The sequence below is a fragment of the Myotis brandtii genome, unplaced genomic scaffold (assembly GCF_000412655.1).
Source record: "Myotis brandtii unplaced genomic scaffold, ASM41265v1 scaffold196, whole genome shotgun sequence".
NCBI lineage: Eukaryota > Metazoa > Chordata > Mammalia > Chiroptera > Vespertilionidae > Myotis > Myotis brandtii.
In genome coordinates, this window is record NW_005357311.1 from 6078509 (window position 1) to 6100600 (window position 22092).

At 36.8% G+C, this 22092-nt stretch overlaps 1 protein-coding gene across 5 annotated transcripts in view; it reads right to left on the minus strand.

Moving 5' to 3' along the window:
• JMJD1C (jumonji domain containing 1C) overlaps positions 1 to 22092 on the minus strand; it is a 218988-nt gene that overhangs the window by 44811 nt on the left and 152085 nt on the right. For 4 of the 5 annotated variants that reach the window (XM_014538750.1, XM_014538748.1, XM_005865133.2 and 1 more), the window contains 5 exons: positions 14665 to 14770; positions 11337 to 11461; positions 9594 to 9737; positions 9302 to 9488; positions 7490 to 9168 (listed from right to left, as the gene is read on the minus strand). In XM_014538750.1, the coding sequence (XP_014394236.1) occupies positions 7490 to 9168; positions 9302 to 9488; positions 9594 to 9737; positions 11337 to 11461; positions 14665 to 14671 (2142 nt within the window). In that variant the 5' untranslated portion in view covers positions 14672 to 14770. Of the gene's footprint in view, positions 1 to 7489; positions 9169 to 9301; positions 9489 to 9589; positions 9738 to 11336; positions 11462 to 14664; positions 14771 to 22092 lie in introns of all 5 variants that reach the window. The other variant, XM_005865134.2, reaches the window with a different exon arrangement.

Consider the following 22092-nt stretch of genomic DNA (forward strand, 5'->3'; position numbering starts at 1 on the left):
GGTGCGAACTGGGTGGAGGGGACCTATTGGGGGAAAAAGAGGAACTGTAATAATCTGAACAATAAAGACTTATTAAAAAAATTATTTTTTGTATGTCAATATGCTGCCTTTCTCATACTGAATATGTGGTGACATTGATCTCTATGTTAAGAGTTACAACTATCAAAATATATACAGTGGGGCCTTGACTTATGAGTTTAATTCGTTCCGAGACCAAGCTTGTTAAGGAGCTTGTTAATTCAAATTACTCTGTCAACTCAATGCAAAAAATCGGCCGAGAGACAGCTGGTATCTCAAAAAACTTGTTAGTCGGGACACTCGTAAGTCAAGGAACCCACTGTACTTAGAAATTGTTTTTATACTATAACTCATTGGCATTTCTTCCAGAACATGATTTGTTGAGTCAAGATACTGGGAAAATACAATCCTTTGATTTTAATAGAGGGAATAAATTTTACACCTCTAAATGATAATGCAAAAGCAATATAATATAATGCCAAAGATATACTGCTGTCAAATTACTTCGATTAAAAAATATTATCCTAGCCCTAACTGGTTTGGCTCAGTGGATAGAGCGTCGGCCTGTGGACTGAAGGGTCCCAGGTTTGATTCCAGTCAAGGGCATGTACCTTGGTTGTGGGCACATCCCCAGTAGGGGGTGTGCTGGAGGCAGCTGATCGATGTTCCTCTCTCATCTATGTTTCTAACTCTCTATCGCTCTCCTTTCCTCTCTGTAAAAATCAATAAAATATATTAAAAAAAATATTATCCTATATAATAAAAGCCTAATATGCAAATTGTCCCCTCAGGCAGTCGTTTGACCACTCACTATGATTTGCGCTGACCACCAGGGGATAGCGGGGAACATGGCAGGTGTCGGTGACGCGGCGCTGGCAGCAGGTGGCAGTGGAGGCACTGCCGGCCTGAATGGGCCCTGATGAGAGCAGGACCGCAGCGGGATGGTGGAGCAGATGAGTGGGCGGCGCCAGGCCAATGCGGGTGCGAGCGGAGGCCTGATCACCCCGCAGATGGTGACCAGCGGTGGTCCTGGCCCCAATCCCGGCCCCAACTGATCATCCCAGCTCCCAGGCACTGAGGGAGCCTGGTGGGGGGACTGCCCCTGATCGATCACCCCACAGGCGGGATGGTGGAGCAGTTGAGGGGGCGGCGCCAGGCCAAGGCAGGGTGCCAGGCGGGGCTGCAGGGCTTCTAGGCTGGGGGTGTGAGCTGGGGCCTGATCTCCACAGGCCACCCCGAGGGACCCCACCTGTGCACGAATTCGTGCACTGGGTCTCTAGTATAATTATAAATCATAAACCTCATAAGAAAAAATACACACATATTTATTACACATGCACATAAATATTCAAATGTTTAAAGGCCGCAGTTCTCCAAGATTCAGAAATCTCAAGTTGCAATCAATTATGGAAATGATAAGTTTTTTACTATAAAATAACATTAAAATGTATTACCTAATTGTTTCTCCACTTTAATTTATAATACTAGGTTTAAGATATCTTCACTTTTGCTCAAAATGTTTTACATAATAAATGAAAATCTGATATGCTCATTTTTAATATAACAAGTTTATGACCAGTTAATAAAACATTTTATGCCCTTACAAACATTGGTGCTAATTTTTCTAGTACACACACTGAGAGAGAGGCTCCTACACAAGCCATTTCTAAACAGTTACACATATTTTCAAGGGTTTGGAAGTTATGGGAGAATAATCTCTTGGTTCTTCTACCCAATCAGTTGCAGCTACATTCAAGGCATATGAGAGTAAAGGGTCAGTGTAAAAAATGTGGATGTATTGGGCACTTGGGTCATCAGGGCTGCTTTCAATTCTGGTAAATATATATAGTTAATCCTCACTCAAAGAGTGAAGATATTTTTTCCATTGATTTCTTTTTTAGGGAGGGAGGGAAGGAGGGAGAAAGGTGAGAGGAGAGTAACATCAATGTGACGGAGACACATCGACTGGTTGCCTCATGCATGCACCCTGCCAGGACTGGCAAACAGTACACTGAAGTAATTAATGACTCTTCATTGAGTTTGACTAAGTAATGTACGCATTCTAGAAAGATTCCACCTACTCCAAGTTCAATGGAATAGGAATGGGAAACTTAAGATCAATGTAAGTACAATGCTTTTAGAATTGAGATCCTGCCAGTATCAAATATAGGGATGTTTAAGAATAAACTGTGCAGTTCACTGGTAACTTCATTAAAGGCTGAAGCTCATATAAAACTGGAGCTAAAAGGAGCTGATGTTTATAATGGGAATAAACCACAAGAAATATCCTTTGAAACTGTTAGAACTATAATTTGCACTGCTTATCTTGATTCCCCTTACCACCACTGTCAACTATCATAACTTAGGGGATTAAGAAAGGATTTGTGGCCAAAGACCATAAGTCACTTGAGACATTTAGCTGTGCAGAGATAGGAGACAAGACAGCTATTGGAGACAACAATGATTCTAACGAGGGCCTTTATTGTCGAGAATCTGTAAGCACCTAACATTTACTGGTGTTCTTCATCTAAATGGCCACGGGTGCATATAACTGCCACGGATGAGAACACTGAACACCAGCACCTCCAGATTGGTGGCAAAGGTTGTAACTGAGAGCATGTTACTTATAATGGGATGGGCAAGGTGCGTGAAGAGGTGATTTGAACGGAGAGGGGCTTGTTAGAGAAACATGCTGTAGTGAGGAGCATGCCATGAAAACTGACTCCTGGCAGATAGGTTTGGCTAACTGCATGATACCTGCCTCCATCAAGGACCCAATAAACTCTCCTGTGATTTGCAAAAAAGAAAAAAAAAAAAAAAAAAAAAAAAGAAAGGACTCATGGCCACAGGCTAATGTCATCATTGCTATCCAGAATTTACAGTTCCTATAACAAACTTTTGGCAAGAGGAACACTATATTTGCACCTACTGGTGTTGACATGGCTCTATGTAAGCAGTATTATCCCTAAAGTAAAGAAGGGCACTATTGTTGTCTTCCAAATTCCCACCCTAACATATCTATTGTGGATTTTGGCCAACTTGAGAAAGGTATCAAAAATACCCATGTCCAGTGCAGCATTATTCATAATAACCAAGGAGTGGAAGTAACCCAAAAATCCGTGGACATATGGTATAAAACTGTGGTATAAAAATAAAATAGAACCCTAGCTAGTTTGGCTCAGTGGATAGAGCGTCAACCTGTGGACCAAAGGGTCCCGGGTTCAATTCCAGTCAAGGGCACATACCTTGGTTGCAGGCTCTTCCCTAGCCCAGGGCCCTGGTCAGGGCACGTGCAGGAGGCAACCAATCGATGTGTTTCTCTCACATCAATGTTCCTCTCTCTCTCTGTCTTTCCCTACCTCTTCCACTATCTCTTTAAAAAAAAAAAAATTCAATGGAACAATGTCCTTGGGAGGATTAAAAAAAAAATTTAATGCAGCTTAAAAAGGGAAATCCTGTTACATGCTAACAACATGGATGAACTAACTTTAAGATTACGCTATGTGAAAAAAGAAGCCACAAAAGGTCAAATACTGCATGATTCCAATTAAATGAAGCATCTATCTAAAGCAGTCCAGGCCAATAACTATGAAAGAAATTGAAGCAGTCATCAAAAAGCTTCCAGCAAACAAAAGCCCAGGACCAGACGGCTTCACAGGGGAGTTCTACCAAACATTCAAGGAAGAACTAAAACCTACCCTCCTCAGACTACTACAAAAAATTCAAGAGGAAGGAACACTTCCAAGCTCATTCTATGAAGCCAGCATCACCCTAATACCAAAACCAGGTAAAGACAACACAATGAAAGAGAATTACAGGCCAATATCCCTCATGAACATAGATGCCAAAATCCTCAACAAAATCTTAGCAAATCAGATCCAGCAGTACATCAGAAAGATCATACACCATGACCAAGTAGGATTTATCCCAGGAATGCAAGGATGGTACAACATCCGTAAATCAATAAACGTAATACATCACATAAACAAATTGAAAGAAAAAAACCACATGGTCATATCAATTGATGCAGAAAAAGCATTCGACAAAATCCAACACCCATTTTTGATAAAAACTCTCAGCAAGGTGGGAATAGAAGGATCATACCTCAACATAATAAAAGCCATATATGATGACAGGCCAGCCAACATCATACTCAATGGACAAAAACTAACACCATTTCCCCTAAGAACAGGAACAAGACAGGGATGCCCACTCTCACCACCACTGTTCAACAAAGTACTGGAAGTTTTAGCCATTGCAATTAGACAAGAAGAAGAAATAAAAGGCATCCAAATTGGAAAAGAGGAAGTAAAACTGTCCTTATTTGCAGACGACATGATATTATACATACAAAACCCTAGAGACTCCATCAAAAAACTACTAGACTTAATACATGAATTTGGCAATGTAGCAGGATACAAAATTAACCCCAAGAAATCTGAGGCATTTCTATACACCAATAGTGAACTTTCAGAAAGAGAGATTAGAAAAACAATCCCATTTACCATCGCACCAAAAAAATTAAGCTACCTAGGAATAAACTTAACTAAAGAGGTAAAAGACCTCTACTCAGAAAACTACAGGACATTGAAAAAAGAGATAGAGGAAGACATAAAGAGATGGAAGAACATACCATGTTCTTGGATTGGTAGAATCAACATCATTAAAATGTCCATACTACCCAAAGCAATCTATAAATTCAACGCACTTCCCATTAAAATACCAATGGCCTACTTCAAAGATCTAGAACGAACTCTCCAAAAATTCATCTGGAATAAAAAAAGACCCCGAATAGCTGCAGCGATCCTGAGAAAGAACAAAGTAGGTGGGATCTCAATGCCAGATATCAAGCTGTATTACAAAGCCACTGTTCTCAAAACTGCCTGGTACTGGCACAAGAACAGACATATAGATCAGTGGAATAGAATAGAGAGTCCAGAAATTAGCCCGAACCAATATGCTCAATTAATATTTGACAAAGGAGGCAAGAACATACAATGGAGCCAAGATAGTCTCTTCAATAAATGGTGTTGGGAAAATTGGACAGATATATGCAAGAAAATGAAACTAGACCACCAACTTACACCATACACAAAAATAAACGCAAAATGGATAAAGGACTTAAATGTACGACAGGAAACCATAAAAATTCTAGAAGAATCCAAAGGCAACAAAATCTCAGACATATGCCAAAGCAATTTCTTCACTGATACAGCTCCTAGGGCAGTTGAAACTAAAGAGAAAATGAACAAATGGGACTACATCAAAATAAAAAGCTTCTGCACAGCAAAAGAAACCATCAACAAAACAACAAGAAAACCCACTGCGTGGGAAAACATATTTGCCAACGTCATATCTGATAAGGGCCTAATCTCCAAAATTTATAGGGAACTCATACAACTTAACAAAAAGAAGATAAACAATCCAATCAAAAAATGGGCAAAGGACCTAAATAGACACCTTTCAAAAGAGGACATTCAGAAAGCCAAGAGACATATGAAAACATGCTCAAAGTCACTAATCATCCGAGAGATGCAAATCAAAACAACAATGAGGTACCATCTCACACCTGTCAGAATGGCTATCATCAACAAATCAACAAACGACAAGTGCTGGAGAGGATGTGGAGAAAAAGGAACACTTGTGCACTGCTGGTGGGAATGCAGACTGGTGCAGCCACTATGGAAGACAGTATGGAGTTTCCTCAAAAAGCTGGAAATGGAACTCCCATTTGACCCTGTGATCCCACTTCTAGGAATATATCCCAAGAAACCAGAAACACCAATCAGAAAGGATATGTGCACCCATATGTTCATAGCAGCACAATTCACCATAGCTAAGATCTGGAAACAGCCTAAGTGCCCATCAGTAGATGAATGGATTAGAAAACTGTGGTACATCTACACGATGGAATACTATGCTGCTGTAAAAAAGAAGGAACTCTTACAATTTGCAACGGCATGGATGGAGCTGGAGAGCATTATGCTAAGTGAAATAAGCCAGTCAATGAAGGAAAAATACCACATGATCTCACTCATTCATGGATAATAAAGACCATTACAAACTTTTGAACAATAATAGATACAGAGGCAGAGCTGCCTCAAACTGATTGTCAAACTGCAGTGGGAAGGCCAGAGAGGGTTGGGGGGCAGAAGGGAGGGGAGTAACTTTAAGCAATAAAAAAATAAAAATAAAAAAAAAATAAAAAAAAAATAAAGCAGTCCAAATCATAGAAACAGAGAGTAGAAAAGTAGTTGCAAAGGACTGGGGGGACAGTGAAGGGGAGGAAAATTAATGTTTAATGGGTATAGAATTTCAGTTTTGCAAGATGAAAAAATTATAGAGGTCTGTTGCACAATAATGTGAATATACTTAATAGTAGTACTGTACATTGTTGTTAATGGCTAGGTTGGTAAATTTAATGTTGTCTTTTTACCACAAAGTAAGTACAGAGGAAGGTAGCTAGAGAGAAAGAGTTAAAAAAAATTCTGGAGTATTGCTGAAGAGCATCCTGGGCTGCCCCAAGGACTAGTTGTCTCCTGAAATTTAACAGGGACTCCCACTCCCCCATTTTTTACATTGGGGCTGGTAATGCCCTCAACAATTTCTTAGTATAAAAATGAATTTGGATAGAGAAACCACATAGTCCATGAAAGAATAAAATCATTATACTATTATCTTCTGCAATACTCTATTAGGTAGAAAGAATCTAAGCCCCAACTTTACTGCCAAATATAAGGACCCTTTAACTTTGGCTCCCTTTAGAGAACAAGGAAATTAGAGTCATAACTTGTAATATAGCATCAACATAATGCATACAGCTGGGGAAAAGAACAATTTGTCTTTTAAGAATAATTGGATAATATATATAAAAATCCTAACAACTATATATAATTTTTAATCCAGAAACTCCACTTATAGGAATTTAGCTTAGCCAAACAATTATGGATATATACCATAATTAATTATTGAAGATAGTCTTCATAATACGTATATTAGAAACAATCTGCCCTAACTGGTTTGGCTCAATGGATAGAGCATTGGCCTGCGGACTCAAGGGTCCCAGGTTCGATTCCGGTCAAGGGCATGTACTTTGGTTGCGGGCACATCCCCAGTAGGGAGTGTGCAGGAGGCAGCTGATCGATGTTTCTCTCTCATTGATGTTTCTAACTCTCTAGCCCTCTCCCTTCCTCTCTGTAAAAAATCAATAAAATAAAATAAAAAAAGAAACAATCTAAGAAGTTTTACTTTAAATTGGCTTCTTAAAAAACAAATAGGCTTTGAGATTTCAGATTTCATGGCTCTAAAGTTACTGTAATTGGAAAGTTTCATTATAATTAGAAAAATAACCTTAAAAATGTTAATACATTATATAAAGAAATCTAGAAAATTAATGAACTATTTAAAAAGCACTTGTACATATGTAGATTAGTATGTATATGGATATGTGGCTAACTACAATATAACTTACCCTTCTTAATGAAGATTCAGCATTAACTGCATTTTCTGGGTGAACCCACTTGGAAGAAGGCAGACCAAGTCCTGAGTATGCATGTGTTCCATTTGGATATTGCCAAATAATTGGATAAAGACCAAGCTGACTATACGAAGCAGAAGGATGGGCTTGTCCAAGAAGATGAGGTGACTGGTGCTGTAACAATTGTTGCTGTTGTTGGTGTGCTAGTGCTAAGTGGCTCAAGCTGCTGGCATGAGCAGTCTCTAATCGTGGGTGGCCACCAAGTAAGGAAGCAGTAGGCACTCCAGGTAACACAGCAGGTAGTAAATGAGGGTGATGAACAGAATGATGTGGACCACTAGTCAGAGGGTGAGAGTTAATGGTAGGCAATGGAGTTTGACTGGATGATCCAGCCAGTAAGTGGGTTGCAGGAGTTAAGGCAGGGTGATGGGTACCTGGATTTAAACAGGTTCTATGAGATGAAGAATGAAGAGAAAAAGGATGCTGGTTTAAGAAAGGTGAAATGTGATTCGCTCCTGTTTCTGACCCAATAAGTGCAGGATCTCTATAAACTGTGAAATGCTCATTTTTATCAATAATAAGAGGGCTCTTCGTAGTTTCCAATGTACTGCCTCGAGTAGGAACTGGATGAAAACTGCATCTTGATAACTCATGTTCTATCTTATTTGCCAGTCTTCTTTCACCAGCGGTATGGCTGTTGACATAAGTAGCCTTAGACTTAACAGAATCAGGAGAATGGGTAATTTTAGGTTTAACAACTTCAGGTGAAGGATTGGATTTTGTCTTGTGACCATCTACTGAAGCATTAAGTTTAGATTTTATAATCTCTGGAGGCGGACTTCGCTTACGCAGCTTATCATCCATCACAGAACCTGAACTTACAGAAGACGTGTAAGAAGCATACTGATTTTTTTCTTTTTCCATATTCAAATGATCATTTCCTGAAGGAGCATTCTTAACATTTGATTGGGTTAAATCTACTTTAACTATATCACTGATCCAGCTATGGTCAGAATCTTGTTTTGATGCTTCCAAATATTTTGCATTTACAATAGAATGTTTTGAATCACTAACATTAGAATCCATTTTCTGAAGTGTCTGAAGGCCAAAGGTATTTGAATTTTCCTGAACCACCTTTTCAGAATTAGTGTCATTTGTAATATCAATAACACATTTTGGTGTGGATGGTCTGGATACAAACTGCTCCTTTGGCAATTCCACTGTATGTGTTTTTTCCATATTTTCCTGAAGAAGTAAATCATTAGGATTATGATCAGAAAGTGTGGTCTGTTCTGATGAATGGATAATCATTTTTTCTTGAAGCTGAGAGTCAACAAACTTCTGCTTCTCCACTTCTTCATGTTTTTTATCTCCTTGTATTTGATCCCAGGGAGGCTGGCTATCTATGAGTGTCTCCTCTCCTGTTTTCTCATTATTTTGGAATTTTCCTTCTTCTCCATTTATCTTCGAAGTGTTTTTATTTTTCAACTCATTCTCTGGTTTCTGCTCTAAGGAATTATTTATTATCCTCTTATTTGGATTTTCTGAGTCACTGTTTTCAGAAAAGTCTGAAACATTGTCGGTTCGTAGTCTTTTCATATTTAGCTTCTTTTCATCCTCCTCAGGTTTCCTTCTTTTGTTCACCAACTGTTTGTTTTTACCTTTAGGATTTTCTGCAAGATTAAAAAAAAGAGGTTTTATTTTTTATACTGATATTAAATAAGTATACTTTAAATGTATTTTTACTTGTTCTCATTCCCTTAAAAAAAAAAAAAAAAAAAAAAAAAAAAAAGCAGGTCCTCCTACCTCCTCGCCCTATATAATCATATTTTTCCTCCTTCATCTTCTCTTCATCTGGTATGCTGCTATCTGAGCCCTTCCTCTTATTTGAACGAATATTTCTTTGTTGCTGGTGTGTATTTTGTTTTGGTACAGCAGCTTGTGAGTTCATTGTTGGTCTGGGACTATTTGCCTGGGCACGTGTATAATGACCCTAAAAAAAAAAATACACCAATTAACAATGATTTGTTTACTACCTGATCCTAACTAATCTAAGGGAAAATTTTTTACAATAATCCAGAACTAACAACATACATACGTGAACAGCGTTGCTATTTTGACTAGCACGAGACCTTCGTCGTGATGTAATGCCAATATTTTCACCTTTTAACAAAGAGTGAACAACATCATCTAGAAAGGTCATTTGAACCATAGAAGGATCGACATTCTGTGGTTCTAGTACCTAATCCATGACACAAAAAAAGAACAAAAATTAAATCCAGTCAGCTAGCCAATGTGTTATTTAGGCACATTCATCAATGAATAGAAATGTCTAGAAATCAGTTTGAATTCTTAATTTATAAGATACTGCTATACTTACAATAAGCTAATTTTAATCATCATAGAAAAAATTACTTCAACTTTCTTCTGAGATCTACTATTGTATCTGCTAGCCAAGAATTAAAAAGCAAATATATCTATTGCAAGTATACCTTGAAAAACAAATGAGTATGATGCCAAGTCATAAAATAATTTTCAAAAAAAAGGTATAAAATAAAATTAAGAAGATAGAGCTTAGAGGAAAAGGACAAAAGTGTAAATAAATAAATAAATATAAATTTTAAAAGAGAGGTTAAAGAAATAATTTTTTAAAAACCTAAAGGCAGCCCTGACCGGTTTGGCTCAGTGGATAGAGCGTCGGGCCTGCGGACTGAAGGGTCCCGGGTTCGACTCCAGTCAAGGGCATGTACCTTGGTTGCGGGCACATCCCCAGTGGGGGGTGTGCAGGAGGCAGCTGACCGATGTTTCTCTCTCATCAATGTTTCTAACTCTCTATCCCTTTCCCTTCCTCTCTGTAGAAAACCAATAAAATATATTTAAAAAATAAATAAATAAAAACCTAAAGGCAATTTTGTTCTTCACTGAGAGGTGAAAGTTCATCACCTTTACAGGAAAAAAATACCATTTAAATAATAGTATTTTCACAAAATTTTAACCAAAGCATTCAAATTGTTTATAAAGGGGCTCTCATTAATTCAGTTACCCTCTACAACTCATACAGGTAAGATGGTGTAAATATCTATTTTTTTCAAGAAAATAAACTACAGCTTTAAAAGTTTTGAAATTAAGACTTTCAGACTATTTACTTATTTATTTAAAATATTTATTGTTGAAAGTATTACATATGTTCCCCCCCCCCCCATTGACCCCTTTTAACCCCCCATCCCGCCCCTCTCTCCCCTCCACTCCTTCTTTACCACTTTATTGTCTGTGTCCATGGGTTATTCATACATGCATACAAGTTCTTTGGTTGATCTCTTCCCACCCACTCTAGCCCTCCCCTCTGAGATTCTTCAGCAGACTGCTATTTAAAAATTCCATTTGAAATTTGTATCCTTAATACTCACCATAAAACTTAAGGGAGCATACCAACTCTGAAATTTAATATGAAAAGAACTACAGCATATATTAAAAGTTTACATAATGGAAAAGAAAACATTTGGGAAATATTCTTATTCCTGGAGAGACGGGAAAGCTGACTCTACAAAATATTTTGCTGACCTAAGCATTAAAAAACACCCCACACTAATCAATTAAAAGAGTCTGATGTCTCTATTTAACAGACTGATTTTATCAGTGTTGAAATAAATTTGGCATCATTATCTCCCTGTGACCTAAAGAGACCTCTATTTAACATCAATATATTTAAACTTATTGGGATTATATGACTAAAATAACAGATGAAAATTACATAGTGTCAGCCTATTGATCCATTTTTGGGGAACAATGAAAATTTGAATTGTATATATCTGTTTCCAAAAATATTAGTTGTACTATTTACCTGATCATTCATAACGATCATGGTGCGAGTGAAGAGATCATGATGAGTAATTATGCCAGTAAACCACTGGGTGGCAGAGTCTTGTCTATATACTCTCACTCTGTATCCATTTAAGGAATAAGGACCTAAAAAAAACCAAAAAACCAAAAAACAAAAAAAAACACAAAAAAACACAAATAATAATAAAGAATAACCCAAGAAATAGGGATATCTTAAATGGAGACATTTTCATTTAAAAACTATCTTTTAGGAGAAACATGAGTTATGACACAAATGGGTAATACTCACTTGGATATAAGTAAGTATATATAAAAGACAGATCATTATCAAGTTATCATTAAACACACTCTCCTAGACACAAATACTTTCTAACTCAATGGAAATAAAGTAACTAAGTCAGAAAGAATGTCTCTGGGATCATAAGTTAATAAGAGGATTGTACAAAATGTAAAGTTATAGTGGTCTAGAAAGTAGTAAGGTTACAAAGCTACTTAACAAGGTTGGGGTACATTAACTACATGGCTAAAATGGAAAGGGTAATGTGGAACTTATTGCCTCAGTCTCCTAGTTACCATACTTTACTATAAGAAACTATAAATTTTGATTTCTCTGTGATAGCTAGGAAAACGTGCCAAAAATCATAAAACATGTAGAGATTGTCTAGTGAATTTATAAATATGGCACTAAAATGCTCTATAAAGAAATATGGCATACTTTTGGATTAAATTCACTTCTTAAAAAGGTTATCTACATATAGATATACCATGTCTATATATAAGTAGGCCTATTAAAACAAGTCAATCCACAAAATATACAGGGTGGGGCAAAAGTAGGTTATATTGTGAGCATATGAAATCCAAATTGTTATTTATTAATTACTAGAGGCCCAGTGCACAAAATTGCCTGCACCCTCTCCAATCTGGGACACCTTGAAGGATGTCCGACTGCCAGTTTAGGCCTGATCCCACCACGTGACCAGCGTTAGGACATCCCTCTCACAATCTGGGACCGCTAGCTCCTAACCGCTCGCCTGCCCGCCTGCCTGCCTGCCTGATTGCCCCTAACTGCTTCTGCCTGCCAGCCTGATTGCCCCTAACTGCTTCTGCCTGCCAGCCTGATTGCCCCCTAACCACTCCCCTCACAGCCGGATCGATGCCTAACCGCTCCCCTGCCGGCCTGATGGCCCCCAACTGCCCTCCCCTGCTGGCCTGATGACCCACAACTGCCCTCCCCTGCTGGCCTGATCGCCCACAACTGCCCTCCCCTGCTGCAACCCATCTCCTCTGTGTGAGGCGGCGGAGACGCCAGGACCAGCCTCCTCCGCACCATGCAGAGCCGCGGGACTCCCAGGCCTCATTGCACAGAGTGGCCACAGAGTGCAGCCATCTTGTGCCGGCGTGAGGGCGTGACGCCACCTAGGCTATTATTAGTATAAATTGTATTATTTTCCTTATGGACAACTGTAAACCTACTTTTGCTTCATCCTGAACCTGTATAATGGAGATAAAAATTTCTCCAATTCACAGGTACCAGTGCACTTTAGAATAACTCTAAATAATGACCAATTTTCAATTCCCATTAGCACACCATCTTAACTACTTGTCCCCACAACCAAAAAATTTTGAGTTAGCCTCACTTTATATTTTTTATAAATATTATGTTTTAAAAATTGATTTAAGAGCAAGAGGAAGGGGGAGAGAGAGAATCATCAATGTGAGAGAGAAACATTGACCTGTATTATGTACCCTGACCAGGAATCAAACCAACAATCTTTTGGTGCAAGGGATAAGGCTCAACCAACTAAGCCGCACTGGCCAGGGCACTGCCTTAATATTTTCACCTCTAAGAACATGATAAGGAAGAAAGGTTATTAAAAAATATTAACCTGGTTTCTCCATTGAATAAATTAGAAGAAAAAAGGTAAGACAGGACATAACAACCAATCAATTTGTGGACTTTTTTTGATCCCCTGATTTTCAATCAATCCTGTTAAAAATAATTTAAGACACTTATGAGACGAATGGAAATTTTAACCCAAGTATTCAGTACTTGATATTAAGGAAGCTTTTTTTCCCCAGTGTAATAATGATGTGATGTCTTTAAAAACAGATAGGATGTGGTGATGTCTGAAATTTCATAAAAGTAAACAGGAGTATGGATGTGACAGAATCTGCCATGGTTTTATAATTCCTGGGGCTTGGATATAAGAACATAGAAGTTCACTGAAATATTATAATACTGTTTATGTTTCAAATTATTCATATTAAAAGTTTAAAAAGTATTTAGCTTAAGAATTTAGTAAGCAGATGATCTGTTGCCATACCTACACAAAGCAAAACAGTCACAACTTTGGGATTATCTCTCTTAATACTTAAATGGCATGGAAGTTGAGAACTGAGATAAATATGGAAATTTGACCACAAAATTCCTTTTTATAAAAATTAGACCTAATATCAATACTTCATGTCACGTTGTCCATATTTTAATTTAATAACACAAAAAGCTTTACATTTACATAATGATTTTACTGACAGAAAAAGAAATCACTAAGAATTATAAAACCCCACTGATTTAAAAGTCACATGTTGTAGACAAACTTGTTTCTAGGGGGAAAAAAAAAGAAAGAAAAAACTAAGACTAGTATTGTAGTAATCACTGAGGAAGGCAAACTGAAATAGACCACTTTTATCAGATACCAACAGCATTCTTCAAAGGAAATCAATTGTGGCTTTGGGCAACCCTCTACTGCAAACAATGCTTCCTTCTCCAGGAAGGACACACCTAAAGCATTCTGTAAATATGGAAATTTTTCCTATCAACAAAACATCTGTGTGGCGATAATTTCATGCCAGGCAGCTATCTCAAATTGGTTAACTGGACTAAAAAAGAAATTATCAACTTTCTATTAAAATTATTATGATTTTGCTATTATTTTCCTTGGACTGTATATAACTCAAAATATGAGACTAGGCTTTCTATTTATATTGCACATAATTGAAACAACCAAAACCTAACATGAAAAAATGTTCAGTTTAAAAACAAAACAAACCCAGCTGGCGTGGCTCAGTGGTTGAGCGTTGACCTGTAAACCAGGTCATCAGTTTGATTCCCGGTCAGGGAACATGCCCAGGTTGCACGGGCTTGATCCCCAGTGAGGAGTGTGCAGGAGGCAACTGATCCAGGATTCTCTCTCATCATTGATGTTTCTATCTCTCTCTTCCTATCCCTTCCTCTCTGAAATCAATAAAAATATATTTAAAAAAATAATAATAAAATGAAACAAAACAAAACTTCCACACAGAGAAATACAAAACTTTAAAATAGTTACCTTGCATAAAAATCTCCTGAACCTTTTGTTCCTTTACCCAAATTTTCACTTCTTCCTGAAGTTGTGGATTGTCCCTGAGAACTGGGTTTAGGCTGTCTATGTCCTCCTAGAATTACAGATTAAAAGGAAGGTCCATGTTATGCTCTTATAACATTAATGTTACCAAATTTCCCTCCTACATGTTCTAAAGATGGAAAAAAATTCCTTGATTTAAATGTATGAAAAAACACAAGTTCTTAAGTAATAATTCATTAGTAATTAAATAATAACAGAACACCAAAATAAATTAATCCATGGTAAAATTTGCTCCCTGACAACCATGTCATGTCCTAAAGGCAAAATCTGAAATCTATTCATCTGTTTTTAACTTCAAGTATGGCCTTATACAAGTCATCTTTTTAAAGGGTTTCACTGTTAGAAACAATATACAAATGAACCAGCATCAGGTCATTTAAGGTTGTCAGCAAAAGAATCAAGCTGAATATTTTAGTGACAATATAAATATACATAGTTGAGTTACCATTCTTCCCATAATGCCTAAAATGTTAGCTTTAAATGACAAGTCATTATCTAGTATCTTGATTTAAATGTTATTAGTTTTGTTCTACTCAAATACAGCTGACCAGTAACTTCAATGCTAAAAGTTTTCAAGCCAGTGTCAAAGCATCCAGGCAATTAAAATTACGTTATTTTTTTTAAAATATATTTTATTGATTTTTTACAGAGAGGAAGGGAGAGAGATAGAGTTAGAAACATCGATGAGAGAGAAACATCAATCAGCTGCCTCCTGCACATCTCCCACTGGGGATGTGTCCGCAACCCAGGTACATGCCCTTGACCGGAATCGAACCTGGGACCCTTCAGTCCACAGGCCAACGCTCTATCCACTGAGCCAAACCGGTTTCGGCTAAAATTACGTTATTGATGATATTATCCTTATAACAAGGTGGATCTAGAGAGAAATAACAAGTTCTCTCATTAGAGATGTGAATCACACAGTCACGTTGATGCCCACAAACTGTTGGTACCCTGCTGGACTCTCTGACATTCTGTTCTCTCTCTCTTAAAGCACCTCTGCTGCTCCTCCATTTGAGATCAGCAACAGGAGCCCTAGGGTAGAGCTGGGAAGAACAACAAAGCAGCACTGTCAATTGGCGGCCTTTTTAAAAATGGACTGGCAGATTATGGAAACCAGTGAACAGAAGAAGCTAAATGAAGACAGTTGTATCTGATGAATAAAAATAATTTGGCAATTTGGAAGAGCCGAAAGTGGATGAAGAGTACAAAAGATGAATCCCTAATCAAGCAGGTAGGTCATACTTCACTCTTCTGCTTTAAAGTTTTTCTAAGTAAAACTTTTCCTTCTCATGTCATCACTGCTTATAGGGACTACTTTGAATTTTTGGAGTAATACTGTGGTAGATAATGTGATTTCATTTGTACCTAGTGAACACTACAGGTGAAGTAAAGGCCTTTAAAGTTATCAGCTATGTTCCTTGGAAAAGATACAAAAGTGCTACTTTAAAGCAAAAGGAAATACTACAGTGAAAAGTGTCACACAAAAAGGTAGATAAAATGTGTCATTTTGAAAAAAAAAATTGCCCATGACTAGTCTTCCCTTTTGTAAAAAAAGCTTTTTAGCAATTCCTTTACACACTTAGTTAACATCATCATTTTAAGAATAGAAAATACCATAGAAAGTTCAGGCTTGAATCCTCTTGATACACACCAGGTGATAGACTGATCTATGACAGACAAAACACAGGAAACTTTCTGTTTCCCAAGGAAATCCATTACTATTTCCAGACAGCCCTGACAGCTATCAAGTTCTTTTAAAATCTTTCTTACTTTAACTTCCATACACAGATCCAAGCTTAACTCCTTAGAGTCAAACACAAACCTAATCACTTTCCTAAGCTGATAGTCTAGTCATTCAAACATTTGAATTCTGGTTTTAGGTATCTGTAGACTCAAGTCTTCTCTAGTTTTAAACATCTATCTAACCTTTATTACAATTGCTCTTGTCACTGTTATTCTAGACGTTTAACTGGCAAGAAGAAAATGGGTACTCATCTAGAAAACCACACAATCACCTGGATGTCACTGCTGACTTTATACAAAGTTTACTATGGCCTATTGCTCCCAAGCCTTTATATTTTGGGGGGAAATGGGGCACAAACTGCTATTAAAACAGCACAGCCATATTCTGTAGATAGGTATAACATCAGTTACCCTGTATTGAAAATTTACAACTTAAGATACAGGAATATAAAATTTACTTGCTCAACATTTATGTATATTTTATTTATTCAACAGGTTAAAATAATAGGCTGAATTTCCAAAAGTAAGACACCATACCAATATCCTCTCAAAAATGACCCATTCATTTTCTAGCACAAAAAGCATACCATTAAAAACTAATAATTAACTCCATTTCCTGAAATGACCTTATATAAGTTCAAATTACTGTGTTATCAATTTCCCCTCATCTATAAAGCAGAGTTACTAATATCTGCCTCTTTCCATCTTAATGTTTTTATAAGATTTAAAAAAATACCACAAGCACTTTCCTTAAAACATCCAATTCTGAATTATGCCTAATACTGGATGACAAGAATTACTAAATTAAAACCCATGAAAATTATCCCAATACATTGCCTGGTTATGATAGTCATATTGTTACTGAAGTCCTCCTCTATGTATAGTGCTCTGAAAGTTATAGGTACTTCTGTTAACTGTAGTCATCATTCCCTTTGTGAGCTTTTTAAAGAGACTCAAAAAAAGACAGATTATAAGAGTTGCTAATGCTAACGAAGAGCCAAATGAATGCTCCCCTCCCCCTTTTTTATTGACCTGAACAATTCTGTGAAAGTGCTAAAAATCAGATACAAGGCAGGCAGACTCACAGACATGAGAAACTAAGGATCTGTAAATTAAAAATGCTATAAATAGCCTGGCTGATTTGGCTCAATGGATGAGTGTTGACCTATGAACCAGAAGTTCACAGTTCGATTCCCAGTCAGGGCACATACCCAGGTTTTAGGCTCAATCTCCAGTAGGGGGTGTGCTAGGAGGCCGATCAATGATTCTCCCTCATCACTGATGTTTCTATCTACCTCCTTCTCCCTTCCTCTCTAAAATCAATAAAAATATATTTAAATAAAACACAAAAATCACAGCTTTAAAAAATGCTATTTATTCATTATCTTTCACAGAATGCAACTGACTAATATAGAACTTTAGCTGTGCCTCGAGTGAAGATTAAAAAAAAATAATAAAACCCCCAAGAACAGTGTAGGGGAAGACCCAATCAGGAAGACAAATATAGCTTATATGACACTTTGAAAAAGATTAGGGTTAAAGAGAAAGGAAATGTCAAACCACATCCTACCACAAAATTGTCTTCATGTACTACTGGGAGAAATGATCAATATATTTCAAACATTTTACCTGGTATTTTCTGCTACATAAAATTAAGGCTATGGTTATTTCTAAAATGTTTCTAACATAGTTTTGAATCTACTAGTATAGTCAGTTTTGGATACCCTCATTCTTTCTTCCTAACACAATCTATGATAAAACCTAAAATTTTCCAGATTTACATAATTGCTAAAATTTTAAGTTTTAGGCAGAATTTTAAATTATTATAATTATTTAGAACTACTAGATTCCCTGCTATAAAACAAACATCAATATTTTAGAGTCAAGAGTGTTATAGATTTTATGTATTCACACTGAAAAAATAAAAAACCTGCAAGATTTTAATGTACATGAATCAGAATTAAGCTGAAACATAGGATTCATTTACTCACTGCAATCCTTAATTTGTGTAATTTAAAATAAAAACAAAACTGACTTCAATAGCAATTAAGCCTCACTTTTTAAAAAGCAAGCTTTAGAAGCAATGTTCTGTTACAAATAGCCTGGGTAGCCTTAGCAAGTTCTTGCAAAACAGAATCAAAGGCATTGACTAGCTGTAGAAATCAGTGAACAAGCCTGAGGTCAGCAGTGAATCTAAAGGCAGAAGTAAATCTTGAGGTGGGGACTATGCTTTGGATTACAAATAAGTAGAACAAGGAGATAGAATTTGTTGTTGCTGTTAATTCTCACCCGAGGATATTCTTTTCATCAATTTTTAAGGAGAGTGAAAGAGAGAGGGAAAGGGAGAGAAAAACATCAATGTGAGAGAAACACATCGATAGGTTGCCTCCTGCAGGCGTCCTGACCAGGCCACTGACTAGGGTCCTGGCTGGGGAGGAGCCTGCAACCAAGGTACAGTATCCTTGGCCAGAATGGGAATCAGGACCCTTTGGTTGGACACAGGCCTACACTCTATACACTGAGCTAAACCGGCTAGGGCAAGGAGAAGACTTTTTACTTATATGTTTTCCTTATTTATTTATCTTATGGACTTAACTTTTACAGTTTCTTTTAAAGTCTTTTTGTCACAGTCTTCTTAATCAATTTGTCAATATATTACTATAAATTGAAAGCAACCTTCTAGAACAGAGCTTTTCAACCTTTTTCATCTCATGGCATACATAAACTAATTACTAAAATTCTTCAGCACACCAAAAAATATATATTTTTTGCCAATTTGGCAAAAAAAATAATAATTTTGATTAAGTCACACCAGACAGTAATTGTTGTGTTGGTGTGTTGGCTGCTGTCAATTTTTTTTTTTTTTAAACAATCTAAGAGAAAAGAGTCAGTGCCCCTGAAAATAGTCAGGGCATGTTTTAAAAATTCTTGCAGCACTGGTTGAAAATCGCTGTTCTAGAATAATATCACCTTTCTCGCGTTTTCCCGATAAAAATAATCTACCAATCTTTCTAAATTGTTTTATTTACCATATTTCATGGCTCCCAGTTTTAGAAAAGCAAGTTTATGAAGCACATGAATGTTAAAAAATGTTTCTCGCCGAAACCGGTTTGGCTCGGTGGATAGCGCGTCGGCCTGCGAACTGAAAGGTCCCAGGTTCGATTCCGGTCAAGGGCATGTACCTGGGTTGCAGGCACATCCCCAGTAGGAGATGTGCAGGAGGCGGCTGATCGATGTTTCTCTCTCATCGATGTTTCTAACTCTCTATCTCTTTCCCTTCCTCTCTATAAAAAATCAATAAAAAAAAGAAATTAAAAAAAAAATGTTTCTCACCTGGCCAGCATGGCTCAGTGGTTGAGCATCAACCCATGAACCAGGAGTTCACAGTTCGATTCCTGTTAGGGCACATGCCCAGGTTGTGGGCTTGATCGCAGATCAAGGATTCTCTCTTACCACAGATGTTTCTATCTCTTACTCCCTTCTCCCTTCCTCTCTGAAATCAATAAAAATATATATTTTTAAAAAATGATTCTTTCCTCTTCCCCTTTTTCTCAAAAAAAAACAAAACATCCTCGGGTGAAGATAAAAAAATAAAAATTGGAAAATAATGTTAATTCATTTCATAATCACTATAGCTAAATCCTGGTAGCTTGATCCCAGAATATTACAGATAAGTATTCCATCATCCTCAGAATTCTACCTTGAAGCTTATTGCCACAGTAAGCAACTGGCCATTATATATCCATCCAAATATTTAAGGAATCTCTCCTTTAAACTTCCACTTGGTATTACTTGCTATTATTTATATCATTAATAACTAAAACAGAAATGGTTATATTAACTTACAGCATGAGAAATTATGAAAGCAGTAAATTTATATCTGTTGATCATGGACAAATATTCAAAGTTTAATTTCTGTTTAATTTAAAAAATATCTAAAGCACTTTCACAAATGTTAACCTCACTTAATTCTAAGAACCCTACTTTGATTTTATTCTTTCCAATTTACAAATGAGTAAACAGTCAAAGATTATGTAATTTACCCTCAATTACATTACATGGCTGGAAGGGAGGCAAAGCAGCAAGCATCTGCCTACTGTCAAAACCCTTTCCACATACCTTTTACCAATCCATGTACTTGCAGTATCAAAATTTTGAATACTCTTTGCCGAGTATTCAATAATTTACTTATGATACTAGTAATATGACGCAAAGTGAAAGGAAGCCCAATTAACCAAATTATTTTGTTATTTTAAAATATAGAAAATGATGTTTATGGAATTAAAACAAGTTCACAGGAATATGGTATTCCAAGATTTGGAATGGATATTATAAGACAACAGATTGTAATAATTTATCAGATATAATTAACTTACCAAATTGTCTAAAAGAATTTTAGAATATCCCATATTAATATACATGCCCTATTACATCAAACCATAAGACTACAAATTTTGCTTTATTTGTTCATTTATAATCAAGGTTATATTAAAAAGTTAAGCAGATTATTTTATTATATTAAAAATAACTGCCATTTGGGTTTCTCTGTTAACCTCCCTACTGAAACCAACCTCTCAAAAAATATTCTCTTGAATACACTTTATGTAGACATAGAATATTTCTGCTTTAAAAAAAAAAAATCCTCACCTGAGGATATTTTTTTCCAATAGAGAGGTGAAGGGAGGTAAAGGAGGGGGAGAGAGAGAAAGAAAAACATTGATGTGAGAAAGGCACATCCATTGGTTGTCTCCCGCACATGCCCTGACCGGGGCCGGGACAAACCTGTAACCAGGGTACCTGTCCCTGACCTGGAATCAAACCCTTGACCCTTTGGTTTGCGGCCCGTGTTCTAACCACTGAGAAAAACAGGCAGGTTTTTTATTCATTTTTAATATACAACTTGCTTTAGTGTCATTGGTAGGTCTTCTTTCAATTACCACAGAGCAAAAATCAAAACAATTAAGTAAAACTTTTAAAACCACTTGAAGGAAAACGTGTTTCCTTCTAAAGCCACATGTCAATATTCTTTGTGATAACTTTAATAATAGTTTTGAAACCAACCTCTCAAAAAATATTCTCTTGAATACACTTTATGTAGACATAGAATATTCTGCTTTAAAAAAAAAAAATCCTCACCTGAGGATATTTTTTTCCAATAGAGAGGTGAAGGGAGGTAAAGGAGGGGGAGAGAGAGAAAGAAAAACATTGATGTGAGAAAGGCACATCCATTGGTTGTCTCCCGCACATGCCCTGACCGGGGCCGGGACAAACCTGTAACCAGGGTACCTGTCCCTGACCTGGAATCAAACCCTTGACCCTTTGGTTTGCGGCCCGTGTTCTAACCACTGAGAAAAACAGGCAGGTTTTTTATTCATTTTTAATATACAACTTGCTTTAGTGTCATTGGTAGGTCTTCTTTCAATTACCACAGAGCAAAAATCAAAACAATTAAGTAAAACTTTTAAAACCACTTGAAGGAAAACGTGTTTCCTTCTAAAGCCACATGTCAATATTCTTTGTGATAACTTTAATAATAGTTTTGAATTTTTATGGCAGTTCAAAAGTCTGGAAGGCAATTTTTCTTTCAAGTTATTTATCAGCATGATT